Here is a 21161-nt window from a genome sequence, read left to right on the forward strand (position 1 = left end):
TTAACCTCTTGCTACGGTCTTGCTGTAGTTTACCAATGCGTAAGAATTATGTTATCGATCTAATTGTTCATATATACACCAATTTTTTAATTGACGATTAACCCTCTGTACCGTGGGGTAACTAAAATAGAGGTTTCATTGTAGGCCTATATTACTAATCAAAAGACATGCCATTTTCGTTTAGCCAACATCTCATTATAGCTAAATTGTCAATGTCCTGTATGTCATAAATGTCTCACCATAAATCGATGGTATGCACGCATACACCTAGGAAATAATAAACTGGTAGGGAGAAAATGGATGCACCTCCTCTCCCCCCTTCCCCACTCCCCAAAAAAAGGCTTGTAGGCCTGACATTTTCAAAGTATGAGTTAGCTTAGCTCAACCCCAACCATGGTGGGCTGGTCCTGTAGACTTATAATTTTGTTTCATATTTCAATGTAAACTGCAATTTCCAGGGATCTAGCAGCTTTATTTTTTCAACATTTTCTTAGTTCAGCCCAATGATGGTAGAGCTTGTCCTGGAGTTTTATAATTTTGTTTCATATCACTGCATAAGTGCAATTTCCGGGGACCTAGCAGATTTATTTTTCAAAATGTCTTATAGATTAGCCCCAGGGGAGGGGGGTCAGCCGGCCAAGGAGGGGTTGTTGTTGTTGTTAGTTAGTCCCGTATTTACAATTTTCGAACACAATTTTGAATTACATTTTCTATATCTATAATCTGTTTTCCAAATCACAAAATTCCAAATTCTTCATTAACATATTTTTGTGTTTATGCTATTATTACATTAGTAAAGAAATATCTTTATTATCACTTTCTTGTCATATTCAGCAGTCTCCTTCTCGTCTTTCCCACTATTGCCTATACATAATCAGTTAATACATAAAATAATAAATACATATCAACTTGTATAGTATATAAACAATGATTGAAATTAAACCAATTTTTCATTTAAATTAAATTACCATCATGTAAAATTTTAAAACAAATGAAAGATATGAGTAGTTACATTACAATTACCTTCAACAACATTATACTCCAACAGTATTTTTCTTGCTTTTCCTCCAAGACGATCTGCAAATATTTGTATTTTGTCTGGATTATCTGCTAATTCTTCCTCTTTCTCCAGATGGAGAACTGCATCCCATACATTGGAGAAGCTATATTTTGTCAAATCATAGTAAGCAGTAACATTATGTAATGCATCTGGGTCAAGTTGTTTCAAGGTCTTAAACAGTTGCTTTCTGTAAAGCGACAATTTGAATGTTTTATCAGTATGTTTATTCTCAACCTTGTTGTCTGTCATATACTTTGATACAAGATTTTTGGCCTGTTGGATTTCAGATGTATTTGTAATCTCTAACAGCAAGTTAACATTAGTTGGTGAGATTAAACCTTTGTCTTCAAGTTTATTGAGCAAGTCATTTGCGTTAAAATCTTGATTTGTAATTTCACCAACATCCAACTTATCAAATAGTAGGAACCTTAGACAACGGTATATTTCACCGACAAAGCAGTTACCAAGACGAGCTTTTAGAATTCGGAAATTGTCAAAAGTTTTAGAATCTGAAAATAAAATTACTGACCATTATTTTGACAATGACTATTTTCACTGATTCCAATCAAAATGAGTTTGATGTAAAAATATATATTGTGCAAAACTATGACAACACACTGACAGCTAAAACTCGAAATAAAGGCCCATTTACACTAGGACGATAACGATCGACGATAATTAGATAAATATGCATTTTTATACAAAACAAAAGAAAACCAAAAAAGTTTAATACTAGAACTATAACCATCTATGCTGCCTTCTTTGATGAAAATAACATTTTCACACGTGCAATCAAATGACGTCATGATTAGTAAGAGCAATAATATCGTGACAATACAACGATGTTATTGTTTTTATTGACCATGACGATTCCAGTCACATATTCAAGACATTTCCGGTGAAAATGATGCATTGTATCTGTATTAAGAAAGCATAAATTTATTATATATATTTTCTAAATGTAAGTAGTACTAAAGAGTATTATTACCTTGCCTAATACCTCGGTTCCATGCACCTGCACCAGAAGACACACCTGTACCAGAAGACACACCTGTACCAGAAGACACACCTGCATCAGAAGATACACCTGCACCAGAAGATGTGCCTGCAACAGAAGACACACCTGTACCAGAAGACACACCTGTACCAGAAGACACACCTGCACTAGATGACACACCTGCACTGGAAGGAACACCTGTACCGGCATTGGATAAAACAAATTAGCTAAAAATTACAGTAAATATATTTGCTATAGTATCATGTAGTGGAGTTGTGGCTTGGTGGTTATGATGCTTGGCTACCACTCCAAGGGTCCTGGGTTCAAGTCCCGTCATATGTCAGGATTTTTTCTAAGGACCAAATTACTCCACTCCCAAAGACTTGTAATAAGACTTTGTTTATGTAGAGCATCTTGTGTATATGTTTGTCTTGTGAACCTCTGAGGGTCCCTAATGATCAGCAATAGCTTGATGGATCACCCTCATTAAATATGGTTAAAAAAAAAAAAAAAAAAAAAAAAAAAAAAAATGGTTTAAAAGTCCTTTTCTCATATAGTATCCCCATTTTACACTTTCTCTGGGAAAAAATTAGAAACAAGTGTTTCTCAACTGATTTGTGTCATATGGGGTCTATATATCCACCAAAAAAAAGTTCCAGCTCATCTGGCCTGGGGAAAGCCGCCATTTTGGATTTTCAAAATGGCCGCCATAAAATACAGGTTTTTGCTCATATCTCCTCTTCTACATCATGCATGGAAATGATTTTGGTGGCAAAGTGTATGTTTTGAGGGTCAAGGAATCTAAATACAGCATTTTGAAGTTCACTCAATAACCGCCATATTGTTTTTCAAAATGGCCGTCTTAAAATACAGATTTGTGCTTATCTCAGCTTCTACATCATGTATAGACATGATTTTGGTGGCAAAATGTAGGTTTTGACGGTCAAGGAATCCAAATACAGCATTAATTTGAATTTCACCCAATGGCCGCCATTTTAAAAATCAAAATGGCTGCTATAAAATTTACAGATTTTTCCTCATATCTCAGCTTCTACATCATATGAACGTAATTTTGGTAGAAAAGTATATGTTTTGAAGGTCAAGGAATTCAAATATAGTATTTTAAAGTTCACCTAATGCCCGCCATTTTGTTTTTAAAAATGGCTGCCATAAAATTTACAGATTTGTCCTCGTACCTCAGCTTCTACATGGAAGGTGCATGGAAGTGATTTTGGTGGCAATGTTTATGTTTTGAGGGTCAAGAAATCTAAATACAGCTTTTTGAAGTTCACTCAATGGCCACCATTTTGATTGTCAAAATGGCCACCATAAGCTACAGGTTTTTCCTAATTTATGAGCTACTATGATTATGATTTTGCTAAGCCTATGTTTTGAAGGTTACAGAATAAAAACAAAATTCAGCTTTTGAAATACAGTTGGAAAGTGATGACGAGAATAAGTCAATATGTTGGTGATAATATATGGGAACCACAATGATTATGGACCCATGAGATACTGTACACAAGAAGATATCAGCGATGTACTGTAACTATATCATTCGCATGAAGAACCTAAAAATAAAATATTCTAAAAAAGTTTGTTAGACGACATTTTAAGATATTTTCCAAATCCTAAAGAGAAGCATGGCCAATTTTAGTTAAGCATATTCCAATCAGATACATTATAGATAAAGCAATTTAAAGCAACATATCTTATGTGACTGAATGTATGGTTACCTAATACACTGGGGACTAACACTACTTCACCATAACTGGTCTGGATTTATGCATGTAGGTATAATGCGATAACTGGACAAATCGACGATAGTTTATGCCGATCATTCTTTTTTATCCAATTAACATGTCAACAGTTTATACAATGGTACAGCCACTCTGAAAACGTATATCTAGCTGCTCATCTACCAGTCATAATAATCAGACACGGAGGAGTTTATCTTTTCAGGAGCTTTCTTGGTTATATTGGACATACTGGTGGCTTGAGGTTTTGAAGTTGTGCATAACCTACTTTAAAGAGAGCTGTATATTCTAAAGATCTTAGAAGATGCAGCTATGTATCATATAATGATGACACGAGATGAGGATGTACCATTTTGTCTCCAGATATAGACACAGTATAGGACAATTGACCATGATGGCCAATATGCCCGAACGACAAATTTCCATATACATACAATACAAGATGTTCCAAAAGAATGGATATCATGCAACGTGTTATAATGGTGAAGAATCAGTTTTCAGACATGAGCACATGACAATAGAGAAAACCTTATGTATCTTGAAATTTGTCTTTCAGCATTTCCAGATATAGCCTTCCACTTTTGGCATTTTGGCCATGACCAGCTGCTGCAAATATGAAAGCATACTGTAGATGCTATATCTGAACCTGGAGCTCCCAATTGCACAATCATGCCTAAAAAGTTATACCATCTAATGATACAGCCACAGCTTAAATGTTCTTGATATCTTTTTGACTTTCCCAGAAAGCTCTTAAGAATCTTTCGAGTTTGACGACAAATGCCAGTTTTCTTTCTCTAATTATTTGCATTACTTTACGTCACATTGGTTGATCGAAGGTTATTAGGATGGCAGATAAGCAGCTAGATTTAAACATAAATGCAGACCATTTAGGGTGACTAGTGTTGATCTCCCAGTGTATTACCATGTATTCTTAAGATATGTTACTTGCTTTATCCATAAGTTGTACTTTTAACTGCAAGTTGGCCATGCTTCTCTTTATATTTGGAAAATATCTTTACATGTCTATGTAACTTCTTTAGAATATCTTGTTTATTAGTTTCTTCTCGCGAATGATAGTTACAGTACACTCTCTGGTATCTTCTTGTGTACCTCTTTGGTCGTAATCAGTATGGAACTCGATCTTGTGATTAACTCACGACGTTGACATAGTAATAATGAGGATTGTAATAGCGATAGATCTCGGAGACTAGACAAAGGGGATTGTACATAAATGTTGTCATTATTATATGTTGTGCCAGTTTGATTGGGAATTTTAAAACTATTACTGTATTTAACAAACTGTATTAAAAAAAAGCAACATCTAAAGCCAGTGGAGCAGAAGCCTTCAACTATGAAGTTTGGTCCTAAATGGAATAAGAAGATCTGATCACTTTCCGACTCTGTATTTTAGAATGCTGATTTTTTATTCTGTAACAATCAAAACATAGACTTAGTTATCAAAATCATGTCTTCATTATGTATATGAGCTACGAAATTAGCAAAACCTGTATTTTATGGTGACCATTTTGAAAAACAAAATGGTGGCCATTAAGTGAACTTAAAAAAAATGCTGTAATTGAAATCCTTGACCCTCAAAATATATACATTGCCACCAAAATCACTTCCATACATTATATGGATTGGAAGCTGAGATAAGAGCAAAAATCTGTATTTTTATGGTGGCCATTTTGAAAAACAAAATGGCGGCCATTGAGTGAATTACGAAAATGCTGTTTTTCGATTTCTTGACACTCACAACTACACTTTGTCACTAAAATCACGTTCATACACGATGTAGAAGTTGAGATGAGTACAAATCTGTATTTTATGGCGGCCATTTTGAAAAACAAGATGGCGGACATTCAGTAAACTTCAAAATGCTGTATTTGGATTCATTGACCCTCAAAACATATACTTTGCCACCAAAATCATATCCATACATGATGTGGAAGCTGATATATGAGCAAAAATATGTATTTTATGGCGGCCATTTTAAAAATCCAAAATGGCGGCTTTCCCCAGGCCAGATGAACTGGAACTTTTTTTTGGTGGATATATAGAACCTATATAACTCAAATCAGTTGAGAAACACTTGTTTCTAATTTTTTCCCAGATTGGCCCTTTTTAGACTTAAAATAGGGATACTAATAGGCGTGCTAGCAAAGTGTAGTTATAGATGCCTGCAACTTTGCCGGAACTTACCATAAAACTTTTCACATTGGCCGGAATATAACCTATATTGCATTAATTAAATTCTAAATATTGTAGTCTGTTTATGTTTGTTCACTACATATAATATGGCCTTGTCACGTTGAAACACTGGTTTTCTTGTCTGATCACCAAAGTTAAGCAATGTTGGACCTGGTTGGAGCTTGGATGGGAGACCATCTAGGATTATCAGTGCTGTATATATGAAGCTAGGTCCCATCAGGCATTTGATAACAGCAATGATGACTCTTATGGCCGCCCCTGCATCTACTGTAGTATCTGCCTCAGACGTATTGGTTCATGCCTTTCCTCTGGTCAAGGTGAAACGGACTTAATCTACATCATTACCATAATTAATATTATAACATACCTAGATTTGGTCTTGATGTCTCAACATCGCCTATAACAAATAAAATATATAATCATTATTTCAACTAGATTTGAACTCAATTATGGCATTATGACCTGAACTGAAGAACATGATATGTTGTTAGTGCTGAATTCTGTCTATTTTGTATCATACAGTATATTCAGCATAATCAACGTATAATCTGTATACATATTACATACAGTGTAGAATAGGTGAAATTACGAGACACGCCATTTATTCATATTTTTAACATGGCGACGGTATCTGAAATGAAAAACTAAGATAGCAATTTCGGAAGGAAATTATCTCAGGAACAACATATTAACGTGTAGAAGAAATTTGAATACGTGAAATATAGATGCGCGCTGGTTTAAATGTGATGAACTATGACGCAAAAGGTGAAAATACAACGTTTTTTATTCAACTGGCCATATGATGACGTCACAACATCTGATTGGCAAAATGTTCACATGAATTCGTATCTACAATCCAATAGCTTCCAGAAAACGTTTTAATCATGATTATCACTTTTTATTCTGATGAGCTATAAAAGATTGAATTTACTGTAAAGATTAAAATAAGTGACCCACGTTATTTACATTTTTAGACATGATGACGTCATAAAAATTAAAACATTTTTAACTCATGCGAAAGATAGTTGATTGACCTAGACAATATCAAAATCGGAGTGAAAATGGAAAAAGGATAAGTGGAGATGCGCTCTATTAAATGTGATGGGCTATGACGAAAGATACAAAAATCCTATATTTTATATTCGCGTGACCATACGATGACGTCACAATGTCCGGTTAGCCATATTAATGCATGATCCGATATCTACAACTCATCAACTCAATAAAAATAACTTTCATTGTTTAGTTTAGAAACTACGACTGTTTAAAAAAAGGCATAATTTTGACAAATTTTTTATTTTTTTCATCAAAAACGCGTGCAAATTGTCCAATTCTATGTGCTCGTATGACGTCATTTGAAGTCGAAATAGTTTAAAAGTCGGTAAAATTACTAGAAAAGGCTGGAAAAACATAAATCACTCGAAAAAATGATGTTTTAAAAATTTATGCACGCATGGGAATTTTTGACATGCTCAAAATGACATGAAACGCGTAGAAAGTTGATTAGAAATAGTTTTTTCGCATTTTTTAATTTTAAATGCATGTGCTCGCGTAACTTTGTGTAAAACACGCAATTTTTTTTCCACAGAAAGTTAGCGCATGATATAAATTAAACTTTTGCAAAGTTTCAATTTAAAATGTTATTTGGTTTTTGACCTATGTTAAATACGCGAAATTCATAAAATCGCGCGTAAGTCACGTTGCGCAATTGTAAACATGCTGAAAATGTTCGCTGCACAACTTCATATGAATGACGATATGTTTAGAAAGTTACGAAATGTTATGTTTGCAAGTTTTACAGATACGCATGACACAAAAATTACAGAAAGAAAGAAGAAAAAGAAAAAAAAGATGATGATGATGATGATGATTTCGTACAATCACAAGGAGTTATCCTGCAACTTCGTTGCGGATAACTAATAAAAAAAAAATCAGTTTTATATATGGTATATATGGAAAAACTTGACCAGTGATATTATACTGGAAATTAAATAATAAATTTAAAAAAAATTAAGATGAGGAAATCAGTGAGAATGAGAAAAAAAACCACCCAACTGATATTCAAAATAAGAATATTTCGCTTTTGATATGCAGAAGAATTAAGGTGTTTTAGGAACTAGCAATGTAACCAAAGTGTATTGTAATGCTAAATAAAAAACAAGCCAACACCTATATTGTTTTCACCCCATACTCTAACAATGGTACAGTCAATAATGGCTAGTTATTGTCATGGATGGTTAATGTCTGATTACCGTTTTTTGAATACTATATTTTTCCAATATCATCATTCTAAATTTAGACTTGTTTTTGCATTTTAAATACTTACAATTCACTTCCACTGGATCAATATTATTTGACTCTTGTGATAGTAATACTGTTGCCTTTAAGACTTTTGCTGATGAATTTTTCTTTTTTTTTTTTTTTCTTTTTAAAAGAAATGTCTTGTATGGTTCTGTACGCCATAGGTCATTAGCCTTGACAGTCTAGGAAAACAATGAAGACATACTCAGATAAAAAGTTACAGTTCTAAGGCACTGTAGTAAAATTGATTGCTGTGATAAATAAATATTATACAATTAATTATATATTTTGTTTAATAATTTTTTTTTATACTGGTAGTGCTTTCATTCAAGTTTTTCTCCCAATGACAAATATAAAAATGGCTATACTGCAAATAAAAGTGTGCATGCATAAAAGACTAATGAAAAGACAGAATCTATCAAACTTTATGTGAAAAAGAAATGTGATGTGCCCATATATGGACACAATGACATCATATCACTACCATATTTGGGCATATCACTACCATATTTGGGTACATCACATTTTTTTTTCAAGCTAGTTTGATAGTGTAGACAGTAGTTTTATATGAATTTTTGACATTACATACTATATATTTTTTTATAACTTTTTTAACTTATTCTAAACGTTTTATGCTGTTTTTTGAAGACAAATTTCAAATTGTGTATTTTTTGACAATAAAGTTATCTTGAATCTTAAGATCTTAACTCAGTATCATGATCCAGTATGCTCAATTGGATAGCAATACAGATTTTATTTATTGATCAAGTTTATGAATTCTCAAGTTATGTGGTATTCCAGCAAAAACATGTTTAATGCATATTCTTTACCATGCCAACCTACTAAAAATATTGTGATAATACATATATAACATGCATACTGTATATAAAACAAATATTCTTACTTGTTCTTCCTTCTGAACTTTCCATTCCTGTTTTGATACTGTTACAGTAACTTTCATGTCCTTATACATAGATAGTATACCTACAGGTGCTATTAAAGGCTGCTCACCGATTTTTCTGTGGGCTTCTTCTACCATCTGAAATACATATATACCTAATGTTATTTGTGACTGTGTACATATTTGTTTCTTAACTATCTGAGAGGAGTACAGGACATTCATCATGTTCACTTCTCCATTACCTAATTTTATAGTTTTAACTGTAAATAGTTTAGGAAAATTTTCTGCCATAAATTTTAATTAATGTGTTATTATACGTTAGCTCAAATTTAGTGCTTGTAAATTCCCCAGGTCTGAAGTTAGGTGTCAAGAAAATACATTTTTTCATACTGTACAATTTTAAGGTATATAAAAATAAGAGAATAAATATTATGCCAAGTTAACAAATCTAAGATAATATTATTATTGACCAAAAGATGAGAAGTACAGTAACAGTGACTAATTCACTCTTTCTAGAAACTGTGGAAAAGCAACTATTTATTAAATCTATATTCTGAACAGTTAATTGATTGTAAGTAAAATAAGAACTAAATTATTCAAATACAGTTTAAAAACAACTTATAGTAATTACCTTTACATCTGACGACTTACAAAGTCTTGTTTGAAGTTGATATTCATCATTTGCAAGCATCTTTCCAAAAACTTCTAATACCATTTTTTTTCTACCAATGGCACTTCTGGCACGACCCATTAGTCCATAGAAACTAAAATGATTTAATGTTATATAACATCGACCTTTACTTAAAGTAAAATGAACGTCCTTTCTATCATTTGTCAATGCTATTTGTTTCCATTCGTCTTGAATGTGATCTTTAACAAGTAGAGTGAATTCCCAAAACTCTTCATTTACAGCATCATGTGTAAATGACAGTAAACAGGGCTTGTGGAAGATGGTGCCTTCTGGTCCACATTTAACAATAGGTGATATTATTGATTCATGAGGATGAAGTACAGGCATGTCTTCCTCCAAAATATTTTCTAGTGATACGTTAACTGTCTCTCCTTTTTCAATTGCTCCTTGATGTACCTCCAACGTTATGTCTCCATCTTGAAGATGGAGAACTCTGCCGTCTGAGTCCACACTTAGCTTCATAATTTGACCTAGAGAATACAAATATCAGATATAACTTTTAATAATTTGACAGTATCAGTTATTGTATTACCAGATTACTTGTTAAGTGCTGCGACAATAGCAATCAGCAATAGCAATCAGACGCTGAAATGAGTCATGTGTGCGCTTTTTATTTTTTCACTATCATGCACTGGAGTGCAAAATCGTGTAAATCAGCACAATTTAACAGTACGAACCAGCGTCTGCACCGCGGCCCCATAAAAAAAACAAAAACAAACACACACCACTTGTATATCTTATAAATTCTGCTACACGACTGTTTTGCTAAGCTTAGGCTAGCTATAGGCTAGGCCTAGGCGGTGATTAGATGGGTCGCCGAGCAGTGGTGCTTGCCATGGTAGGCCTAGCTTTTTTCTAGGCTAGGCCTATAAGGTGTATTCACCTAAAAAGGTGTAAGTGAAAATAGACCCATGTTATAAAACAAATAATGCAAAAGTCTAAACTCGTACATTAGTGGAGATTTGGCGAACTCTCGGGTATTCACAATGTCGTGCATGTCAGACCATTAAAATACCCTTGAGTGTGCCGCATATCCACTAACGCACTCGCACTTGTGCATTATTTGTATATTGTTCTTGAAAAACACTGCACGAAAGATTAATACTTTGGGATAAAATGGACTTAAAGCATAATATTATAACATTGTTGGGTCTATAATCAAGGTAGAAGAGCAACAACACAGTCAAAGGCCATAACTGACCAACTTATTTACTAAGTACTAGACCACATTGAGGAGATCAATCAAGTTTATTGGTTGTTGAGAAATGTTTATAGCATCTGTTATAATATAGCATCATCTTGCAAAATGGTGACGATATACAAGCAATGAATTGATTTAAGCACGTTATCCGATCTATTTTCTAACTTTCTATGTTAAAACATTGGCAGAAATCAAAACACTAACTAACGAATTTAAAATTCATAATTGTAACACTATAAAGTCTGATTGTATTTCAACTATTCTACTACTGTACAGTACCACAATGAATAATATCAATGTATACAGAATTCACTTGTCTCCATAATGTGCATACCATTTAATGCTTTCTTTGAATCTATTCCAAGAAGACTTCCAAACACTATAATTTTTTCTGGGTTATCTTCTAAAAGTAGGCCCATCTCAAGTTTGTAAACTGCATCCCAAATATCTTTGATCTCCGTACCCAGGTCATCATAATGAGAAATCACCCTTTGTAAATCGCTTTGGTCACTTTCACTCAAGGCCTGAAACAACTGTCTTCTATACTGCGACAACTTTTCTTCATCAGCATTGTGAATGTTGTTGTCCTTTATGTACTGAATTACCAGCTGTTCAGCACCCTTTAACTGTGTTACTTTAGCGATATCCAGTAAGAGGTTGACTTTATGTTGTGTTATCGTTTTGTTGTCACTGAGTTTATTGATTAAAAAATTCTCTGTGAAAGAAGTAGGCCTAGACTTGGTATTAAGTTTGATTTGGAAATGAGCAGGTACATGACCAAAGAGGCAGAATCTTAACCACTTGTATTTTTCTCCTTCATAGTATTTACTAAAATCCAATTTCAATTGTATGAATTCTTCTTGAAGGTCTCCCATCTCATTGCTTGTTTTCAGTCTGTGAAAGTTAACAAAATCAAATATTAATTGACATTTTAATGATGAAATATAATTTCACTTTTTAAAAATAATGTCATGGGGAAAATTACATAAATAAATAAAGATATAATTGGCAAAAAGCTTTAAAAAAAACATTTAATGTACTATGCTGTATGGTTAAAGTCAATAAAATTATACAAAGGTACAGTGAAAATGTGGATGCCATATAATTATATTGTTATTTGATTATTGTTATGAAATTAATTAATAGAAACGGATATAAATAGCCTATATACATCCATATCTTGAATAATAATAGTTCATTCTTATATAGCGCTCTACAAGCAAGCTTCTCTAAGCGCTGAACATTATTACCCCATTCATTTTTTTGGATCAAACACGTATGGAAACATACTCCCATAATGCAGCTAGAATGACCAAAATAGAGGGACAATTAGTTCTAATCCAATAAATCATTGTTTCTATCCAGGTTTTATAAACATTTTCATTGAATTGTGAGATACAGTTCATATTATAACCCAGCCCTAAAACTTTATTTATCTCAAGATGAAGTCGATGGATACAGTGTATAATCTAGATCCCACAGAGCTATACTTTTAACATGAGACTGGTTGTACATTAAACTGCTCCTATACAATCAACATGAATTTTGTAAGAAATATTTCTTGTTTCATATTGACTAAATGTTATTTTATTTAGTATAAGATGTTGCCTATTAGGTTTAATTATTTAATGACACAGACTCATGTGTTTCTTGCTGTGAACAGCAATTACACTGACTGGCGCAGAAGGCACAAAGTCACCATTTGGAGTTGGTTGGCGTAAAACTGGCTAGCATAAAACCGTTAACAAAACCATTTGATTTATGCCCATGCTCTCTATAAATTTTCTGCACTAATGCTCTACCATAATCTAGTAATTGCCATGTAATTGATAACATAATGTAATATCAATAGCAGGCATAACAATAGTAAGTTTTATATTGAATCTATTCAATAAAATTCATACTACTATAGCATCATTGACCTAAAAAATGACAATACAAAAACACCCCTGGATAAGATAAACACAATTTGCAATGCTGCATTGAGTAATTTAAGTCTTAGTGCCAGGAACTACATGTTACCTGAAAATTATGCAAAAACAGTTCATAAAATATATCAATGAATGCATTAATTGTATGTATGTATTAATTGTCATGGTAACGCAGTACGTCACAAAAATACTTTTTTCTGCATTATTTCCTTTTCAATTCTCAAACAAACTGTAAATCAACTTTATAAAAATTGGATTTACAATTTTTTATTGCACATTATTGCTACACTATAAACTTAAGGTTAGAGTATGTTGTTTAATGCAAAAATATATGCAATTTTGGGTTCGTCTTTAAGACAAGCTCTATGTTCTTAACATGGACAATAATCTATTTTTTTTTTTCAAATTAGTTTTCCAAAGTAGTCTGTTTTAAAGTACATTTTAAAAGCCCTCCAGGAAAGACATTTAGAAAAATTGTGACAATATATACAATACTTATTAATTATTTATTTATTGATTTGGATGTAACAAATTTGTACAACCATAAATTTACACAAACCAACAGTGGTGTTGGTAGTCTATGAGTGCTAGCTTACCTGGATAAACCGACAATAGCCCTTTCTCCTCGAAGAGCGAGATACACCTCGAAAAGTAGAAACTTTCATTGAACACCCCCCTCCACAAGTGGTATAGTCCATGAACTATGCCCTCAGGTGGGAGCCTCCCCACAAACCACCATCATCATTTCGCAAGACCTCTTGTCTGAGGGGATGGTGGGAGGGCGTTTATCCAGGTAAGCTAGCACTCATAGACTACCAACACCACTGTTGGTTTGTGTAGTCTATTTCGTGCCTAGCTTACCTGGATAAACCGACAATAGCCAGAATAGCACCGGACTAGATACTAGTCGGCGGTGGGAGACAAGTTACAAAGAGCTTTGTGTATCCATTACCTTCAGCTCAGCTGTGGCTACTGGTGTGATGTTTGTGGAGATAACAATGGGGTGACGTGAATGCTGACTGTGTTCGCCACCTAGCTGGCACTACCTGCATACAACACCTATGCAACCACATGCAACTGATGCATGTGAATTGATGGTGGAGGAGTGACTGATAAAGTGCATAACTCAATTTCCGTTGTTGACTTTGCACGTGGTCGACTCATAGGAATTCGAGTACAGTTGGAACCGTCCGGTTAACCAATGCCTGCAGGCCCTCTTCCTCCGGTACCTCATGCTCTTGCGCATGCTCCTCGTCGGAGAGCGTGACCATCGTCGTGTCACTTTCGTAACCTCTGACAATGGACGGACCCTCAGACACAGATGCCTGAGGTGGGGGCCGTAGTTCTGTATATGGAACTGGGGAAGGGCCGATGAGAGGAGAGGATACAGAGGGCATCTCCCTCTGCAATGCTCTCACTGCTGCTGCGATGGCCTAAAGAACTGCCGGGGACAGAGCATCCGGGTCTGTAGAAGCCGCAGCGGGTGCAGCCATAGCGAGAGGAGCATCATCATGTACGAGTGTAGGATGATGAACACAGTCAGCAATTCGCGAGCAGTCAAGCATCTTGCTAGGAAATGGTTCCTATTACTAGCCACATAAAATGACACTCAAACCTAAACCAGATGTTAGGAAGGAGAGTGCAACTCGTGCCAGCATTCATGCGGTTTCATTGTGATGAATGCTAAGAGGCGACAAAAGTATGGGCCTAGCCTGAAGGCCCACCTGGAGTATTAGAGTGACTAGATCGATACTGACGTCCCAACAGGAACAAGGGCCTTTACTGGAGGCCAGTTTAATCTCATGCACTCAATAGACTGTTGAGATGCAGAAACGCTCAACCATCATTGAATATCGGTATGATTGCCCCTAAGGCATACCAGAAGCCTGACATGGTGCAGGCCTGCAGACCTGACTCAACCAGGTAGAGCAGGAAGGCGCATACCTGACCCAAACTTAACAGGGTCTATCGGTTGGCGCTGGCACCATTGAGTAATGTTTTGGTCGGCTAATATATTATAGACGGTGAGGGAGATTCCTGTTGGGATTCTATCGCGAGGGCGGCCCGCCATCTAGATACCCCTAGAAGGCAATAGATGTGCATCATGTCATGACCTACCTAAGAGGACGAAGTTGATGTCCCAGCTGGGAACCTGGGCCTCCAATGAAGGCCGTTCTCTAAACATGCCACGCAGCAAACTTGATATTGTGGTGGATGTTGAGACGCTTGAACCGTCTGAAAATGTCGGTGTAATTGCACCTATGGCAGACCGATAGCCGGATACGGTGCGGACCTGCAAACCTGACTGAAACAGGTAATGTAGGAAAGCACATACCTGACCCAATGTCACAGCGCTGGCACCAATTAATATAATGCTTCAAACGGCTATTATAGACGGTGAGGGTGAATTCCCGGCCCTCTTATCCGCCCAAAGTGGTTGAGTGCCCGTATGCGCTTGATGAACTTTCATAACCACTTCCTGGCGCGAGTCTGAACAAAGCCAGCAGATGTAGCGTCAGAGACACATCCTGAGCCGGCAAGGAACAAGGGCGATGAAGCTGGCCAGTGACACTCATGTGCGTAGCCAGTCGAAGCCGATGGAGCAAGGTCTGTTTGATTAAGTATTGCACTACCTTTGTGCATTAGTTACTGTACCCTCTCGTGAGAGGGGCACCTTAGGCTCATCACGAGGAGAAGTGCTCCAGGAACAAGGGCGACGAGCTGGCCAGTGACTCTCATGTGCGTAGCCAGTCGTAAGCCGTCGGAGCAAGGTTTTGATGAAGCATTTGTTACTGTACCCTCTCGTGAGAGGAGCACCTTAGGCCCATCACGAGGACAAGTGCTCCGAGGTAAACCAAGACATTGTTGGTTTCCCGCCTGTTCATAAAGGAGGTGTCAAAGGGCCATGGTCCACCAATTGTCTAAAGATATGTATGCTGTGTGTGTAGAGTGCCGTGTACTGTTAACACAAAAAGGCCATTGATAGGCCGAACAGCTGCGACAAATTGGTATAGAAGACCATAAATAAGGAAGCGCAATCGCGCTGATCCTGCTCTGCAATAGTCATGTGAAAGTACAAATCTTTCAGGTCTATTGTGGCTGCCCAGTCACCTCGACTTAGCCCCAACAGGTAAAATGAGACTGTCTCCATCCTAACCCATGGGGATGTAACCATTTGTTCAGACTAAAGGTTCATTATAGGTCGCCAATCGCCTCTGTGGTTAACCAATGCCTGTAGGCCCTCTACCTCCGGTCCCTCACGCTCTCTCGCGTGCTCTCCTCGTCAGAGAGCGTGACCATCGTCATGTCACTCTTGTAAGTTCTGACAATGGACGGACCCTCAGACACAGATGCCTGAGGCGGGGGCCGAAGTTCTATATATGGAACTGGGGAGGGCCGGTGAGGGGAGAGGTTGTGGAGGGCATCTCCCTCGGCAACGGTCTCACTGCTGCCATGATGGCTTACAGAACTGCCGGGGAAAGTGCATCCGGGTCTGAGAAGCCGCAGCCTCTTTCTCTCTCTCTCAGGCATAGCGAGAGGAGCTTCAGCGCGTATGAGTGGTAAGGCAAAAACCCGAGACTGTACATCATTCATCGACTTGTACAACTGCTCCCTCTTGAAGCAGGACATTGAGGCCGTTCAGGAGCACAACACTTTAGTGGCTCTGACGGTAACCTTGTCGGAAAACTCCTTCTTAACAGGAGGTTTGTGCTTATGATGCAGTAGGTGTGTCATTGAGGCCAGAACCTACCTGTCCACTGACAGGGCCTTCCACACTCGGGCATTTGGGCGACCTCCCACATGCCTAGCCTTAGAAAAAGGCACCGGCCCCGCCAGCACGTCACATGCACCCGTGATCACAATATTGCTGACCATGGCTGTAGGACATGCAACCTTACCGATCTGCCTCATGCAGACTGGATCTATGGGTAAAGTGTTGAGGTCTTGAACTCAAGATGGCGGCGGGTGTGGGCACGGAACGCGATGGTACTACTGAATACGCTGAACTAGTAGGTACACCTAACAGGGTACCTGGGTGGCAGGCCTGCTGCTTTTGTTTGAACTATGAGCACATCAGCTCACACATGTACACCGCAGCAAATATTGGCCTGAGGTACCGCCTCAGGTCTTATTAGTTGGCCTACGCACCACTTCAAGAATTCTCTAGTCGGCTGTAGACGACATTAAGCATCAGGGCCGGTAGTACCAATAAGACGCTCAACCTGCCCATGCGGTGGAAGACAATTTGGTCAAGCACAACACGAACACCGCTAGTAACCTGCAAGTCATCTCCCCATGCACTTCTTCTGATCTTTGTATGGAAAGATCATGTCATTGTCGTATACCAGCGACAACATTTATATTATTGAAATAATATGGGAAGGCAGTACCAACTGGTACGATATGAGGGGAGGAATACTGAGGAACCTTCTTCCTCAGAAGAGCTCTCAGCACTGCAAGATGTCTCCAGCTCTGCAGGGACACCGTTATCCTGCATTGTCAATAGAGGAGCAGTGTTTGATGTAGGCATGTGCGAAATGAGCGGCACCTCCATAGGCTGCGATTAATAAGTGCCTGTTAGGTCCTCTATCCCAGGCCCCTCACGCTTGAGCAACAAATTCCTCACAGCGTGACCATCCGTCTACACGCTAACTCCTGACGATGGGCGGACCCTCAGAACCCGATGTCTGAGGCGGGGGCATTTAATAGAAACTTTGGGGGAGGACGAGCGCCTGCAGGCCTTTCTCCCCAGGCCCGTCTCGCTCTCTCATAGACCTATCTCGGGGAGCGAGACCATTGTCTTATCACTGCTGCCGGATAGACAGACCATCGTCAACAAGGTTTTTTGTGGGCCTACATATATATATCATATAGATATATGAAAACAGGTAGGAGGCCTCCTGCGAGAGGGTGCGTTGGGCTCATCCCTCGGCAAGCTCACATCCCTGCTGTAAAGGCTTGCGGGTCACCAAAGAAACTTTTTCACTTCTGGGCTCACAGAGGCCGCAGCGGGAGCAGGCATGATTGGAGGAGGAGGAGGACCGCGTCAAAATGAAGTGTCAATTATGACTCAGCTGGAAACCAGACCATTTATAGCTCAACCATATGTAGGCCTATAGCCCCTTTAAACATGTAGGCCTAGGCCCCTAAGAGAGTTCAAGCCAGGCCCTAGAAATATGTCTAACCACAATGTTATTGTTAGGCAAATGCATTGGCAAACCTTTTGGCCCGGCAAAATCTAGGCCTAGGCCCCCTATGAGAGCACATATCAAATGTAAGAATCTCATGAGGCTAGACCCCAGGCCAAACCACTATGTAAGGCAGTATAGGCAAGCTATCCTGCTAGACTTAGGCCTGGCTCCTATATAGCCTACAGCAAACAACCAGCCAGTTGGCCTAGTGAAAAACATTTTCACTAAAAATGTTTGCTAAAGTCATTTTATTGACATCTCAAAGTTCAATGAATTTCTAGTAACCAAGAAAAACTACTTAGCTTCATATAGCAGCAATTCCAGGTATTATATCTATTGCAACAGCATACCACTGTACAAGCTCTCTTGAAGACATGTTTACTCTCTCATGTCTCGAAAAGAAATGATGATGGTGGTTTGTGGGGAGGTTTATCCAGGTAAGCTAGGCAGTAGACTGGGGCTTTTCCAAGCAATTCTTTAACACCCTCAGCGTGATACCTTCAAGTGTACAGATGCACACACTATTGGTACACTCTCATTGTATCTCAGTGTAGAATTTTAAAAGCCATATATTATGTATACATAGAAAACATAAAAGAAAGACAAAAGGAACCTAAAAACCATTTTATCTTGTCAAACTGCTTATTACAATATTAAAATACTGTAGGCCTACATCATTGTCATTGTCTACCTCTAAATATTACTAAATTTGTATTATGAAAAAACTATAGAAATATTCAACTCACACTGTAAAAGTTATTTAAGTCTGAAAAAAGGGTCCTTCTTCCACTGATCCAGTAATCTGATTGCGCAGATCTACATCAAACGACGCAACTTGCCTATACCGTATTCATTGTTATGCAAATCCCCTTTTTACAGCATCACCTGACTTTCCATTATTCAGTTTATATACATTTTACATAAAAGAACAGAAAACAATCCTAAAAGTTTTATTCAAACTGAAAGCTGTTATACAAATTTCAGGTCATGCAATCTTATTCCAAAACAGCTATTCACACAGCCGACAAATGGCAATCCAGTCTGGTTAACCCTCTCCTTTACCCTTTTCACACTATAACTATTTTGCAAATAGGAACAATATAACAAAAGGTTTGTTTAGCATGAAACAACAAAATGAATAAAAGATTGAATGTGAATAGAAGGCAAATTCTGCTATGAAAAACCAACAAAGTATATCTTATAGTGGAAAAACATAAACACTTGTTGGCAATTAAACAGGTTTGGGCAACTTCTTGATGAGGAGACATTTAGGTGCACATTCACTTTCCTTTCCCCATTATCCTTTGTGTATACTATACTAAGAAAGTCTGTAGGAAAGGGATTAGATGTGGCATTGCTCTCTCTCCATTTGTCTGACTTTAAGCTAAGTACGTTCTCTATTCCGCAGAGAACGTACTTAGCTAAGTATGTTCTCAGCTCAAGAGACTGAGCATTAGCAAGAATAGATCCTGGAACAGCAATGCTCACAGTATAATTGTCATCTGTAACAAAGACCGTAAATAACTTACCTGTCCAGCTAAGTATGTTCTCAGCTCAAGAGACTGAGCATTAGCAAGAATAGATCATGGAACAGCAATGCTAACAGTGTAATTGTCATCTGTAGCAAAGACAGTAAATAACTTACCTGTCCAGCTAAGTATGTTCTCAGCTCAGGAGACTGAGCATTATCAAGAATAGATCATGGAACAGCAATGCTCACAGTGTAATTGTCATCTGTAGCAAAGACAGTAAATAACTTTCCTGTCCAGCTAAGTATGTTCTCTATTCCGCAGATTCCAAGAATAGATCCTGGAACAGCAATTTTGACAGTGTAATCATCAACTGTAACAAATTGACAATCAATGCATGTTACGTTTCAAATGTTTGTTAGAATTAGACAAAACACACCCTCACAGTTTATACAAACTTATTTTCTGCATTAGACAAACATATATTAAGGCAATATATTATAAAGTACAGTTCTTCAAACTTTGTGCCCTAATGACTTTCCAATGGTGAAATGGATTGAAATACACTTTTACATATTCTTGTTGTAAATGGTTCTTTACTTGCCCACTGAGAGTCCAAAAGTATAAATGTGGTAAATATGTGACTTATAAACTAACAACTTGTTTTATTTTCATCTTCCTTTTCAGACACATCGCCTTTTTTTTTCTTGTTCTTTTTCACGTTTTATTGTTTTGGCAATTTTTCTGCAAAATAATTTATAAACAGAACTTTTTTTAATAGCAGCACAAAATTATTTGGGGGAATAAAACAAATTACATGTCAACAAAATAATGTTAATTCCTAAAAACATTTTTAGGAATATAATTATAATATATATAAAAAAAGTTAAAATTAAATTTGTCCTCATTTTGTTGTTGTTCAAAATTATTTAAAAATATGTATTAGGTGTTGTTTTCAACATAAAATGTTATTTTAGCTATTAGAAATACACCTTACTTTTTCGCTTTAATTCTGTCCATTCTTTGCCCTGTGAAACAGCCATAAATTATGAAAATTAAGAGGTTTCAAGGTATGAATGTCTGAATTATTTTTTTTTTATTTGTGCCCCCGAAAATGTACATCTACTTGAAAATACTGTAGTTACATTCATTTAATTTCTATTTATGAAACTCTTTGCTTCAAAATGTTAGATAATAAACAGAAAATAATTCAATACAAAAAATGAAAGGTATCAATAATAATTTAGATTCTTACACTTTTTGTTGTTGAATATGCCATTTTAATGTACCATAATAGTTATATCTATATATATATACAAAAGGCAAACACAAAAGTTTTTCCTCTATGCACGCCGCGGTATAACCTCTGATTGGTGTGAATTTTGCACTCAACATCAATCTTGCAATGGAGGTGGTCATGGTCTATATAAAAAAAGTGTGTTAGATGCTC

At 36.9% G+C, this 21161-nt stretch overlaps 1 protein-coding gene across 1 annotated transcript; it reads right to left on the reverse strand.

Annotated features, from left to right (window-relative positions):
• Positions 1-790: 790 nt before the first annotated feature.
• On the reverse strand, positions 791-20017 carry LOC144837128 (uncharacterized). Its single transcript, XM_078692136.1, has 9 exons — positions 19888-20017; positions 11454-12013; positions 9859-10388; positions 9231-9365; positions 8352-8508; positions 6393-6422; positions 2049-2255; positions 1024-1569; positions 791-864 (listed from the first exon to the last, which is right to left on the reverse strand). Exons 2-9 carry the CDS (start codon positions 11992-11994, stop codon positions 791-793), a joined length of 2220 nt encoding a protein of 739 aa, XP_078548262.1. The 5' UTR covers positions 11995-12013; positions 19888-20017.
• Positions 20018-21161: the final 1144 nt, after the last annotated feature.

This window comes from Antedon bifida, chromosome 3 (assembly GCF_963402885.1).
Source record: "Antedon bifida chromosome 3, ecAntBifi1.1, whole genome shotgun sequence".
Lineage (NCBI taxonomy): Eukaryota > Metazoa > Echinodermata > Crinoidea > Comatulida > Antedonidae > Antedon > Antedon bifida.

Bases quoted from the DNA above. Each gene is read 5' to 3' on its own strand.
- LOC144837128 (XM_078692136.1), bottom strand. From the start codon at position 11,994: ATGGGAGACCTTCAAGAAGAATTCATACAATTGAAATTGGATTTTAGT. The intron at 9,366-9,858 runs GTAATTACTATA...TATGTATTTCAG, and splicing joins GTAAGTCGTCAGATGTAAAG to ATGGTAGAAGAAGCCCACAG. The intron at 865-1,023 runs GTAATTGTAATG...GATTATGTATAG, and splicing joins GGAGTATAATGTTGTTGAAG to GCAATAGTGGGAAAGACGAG.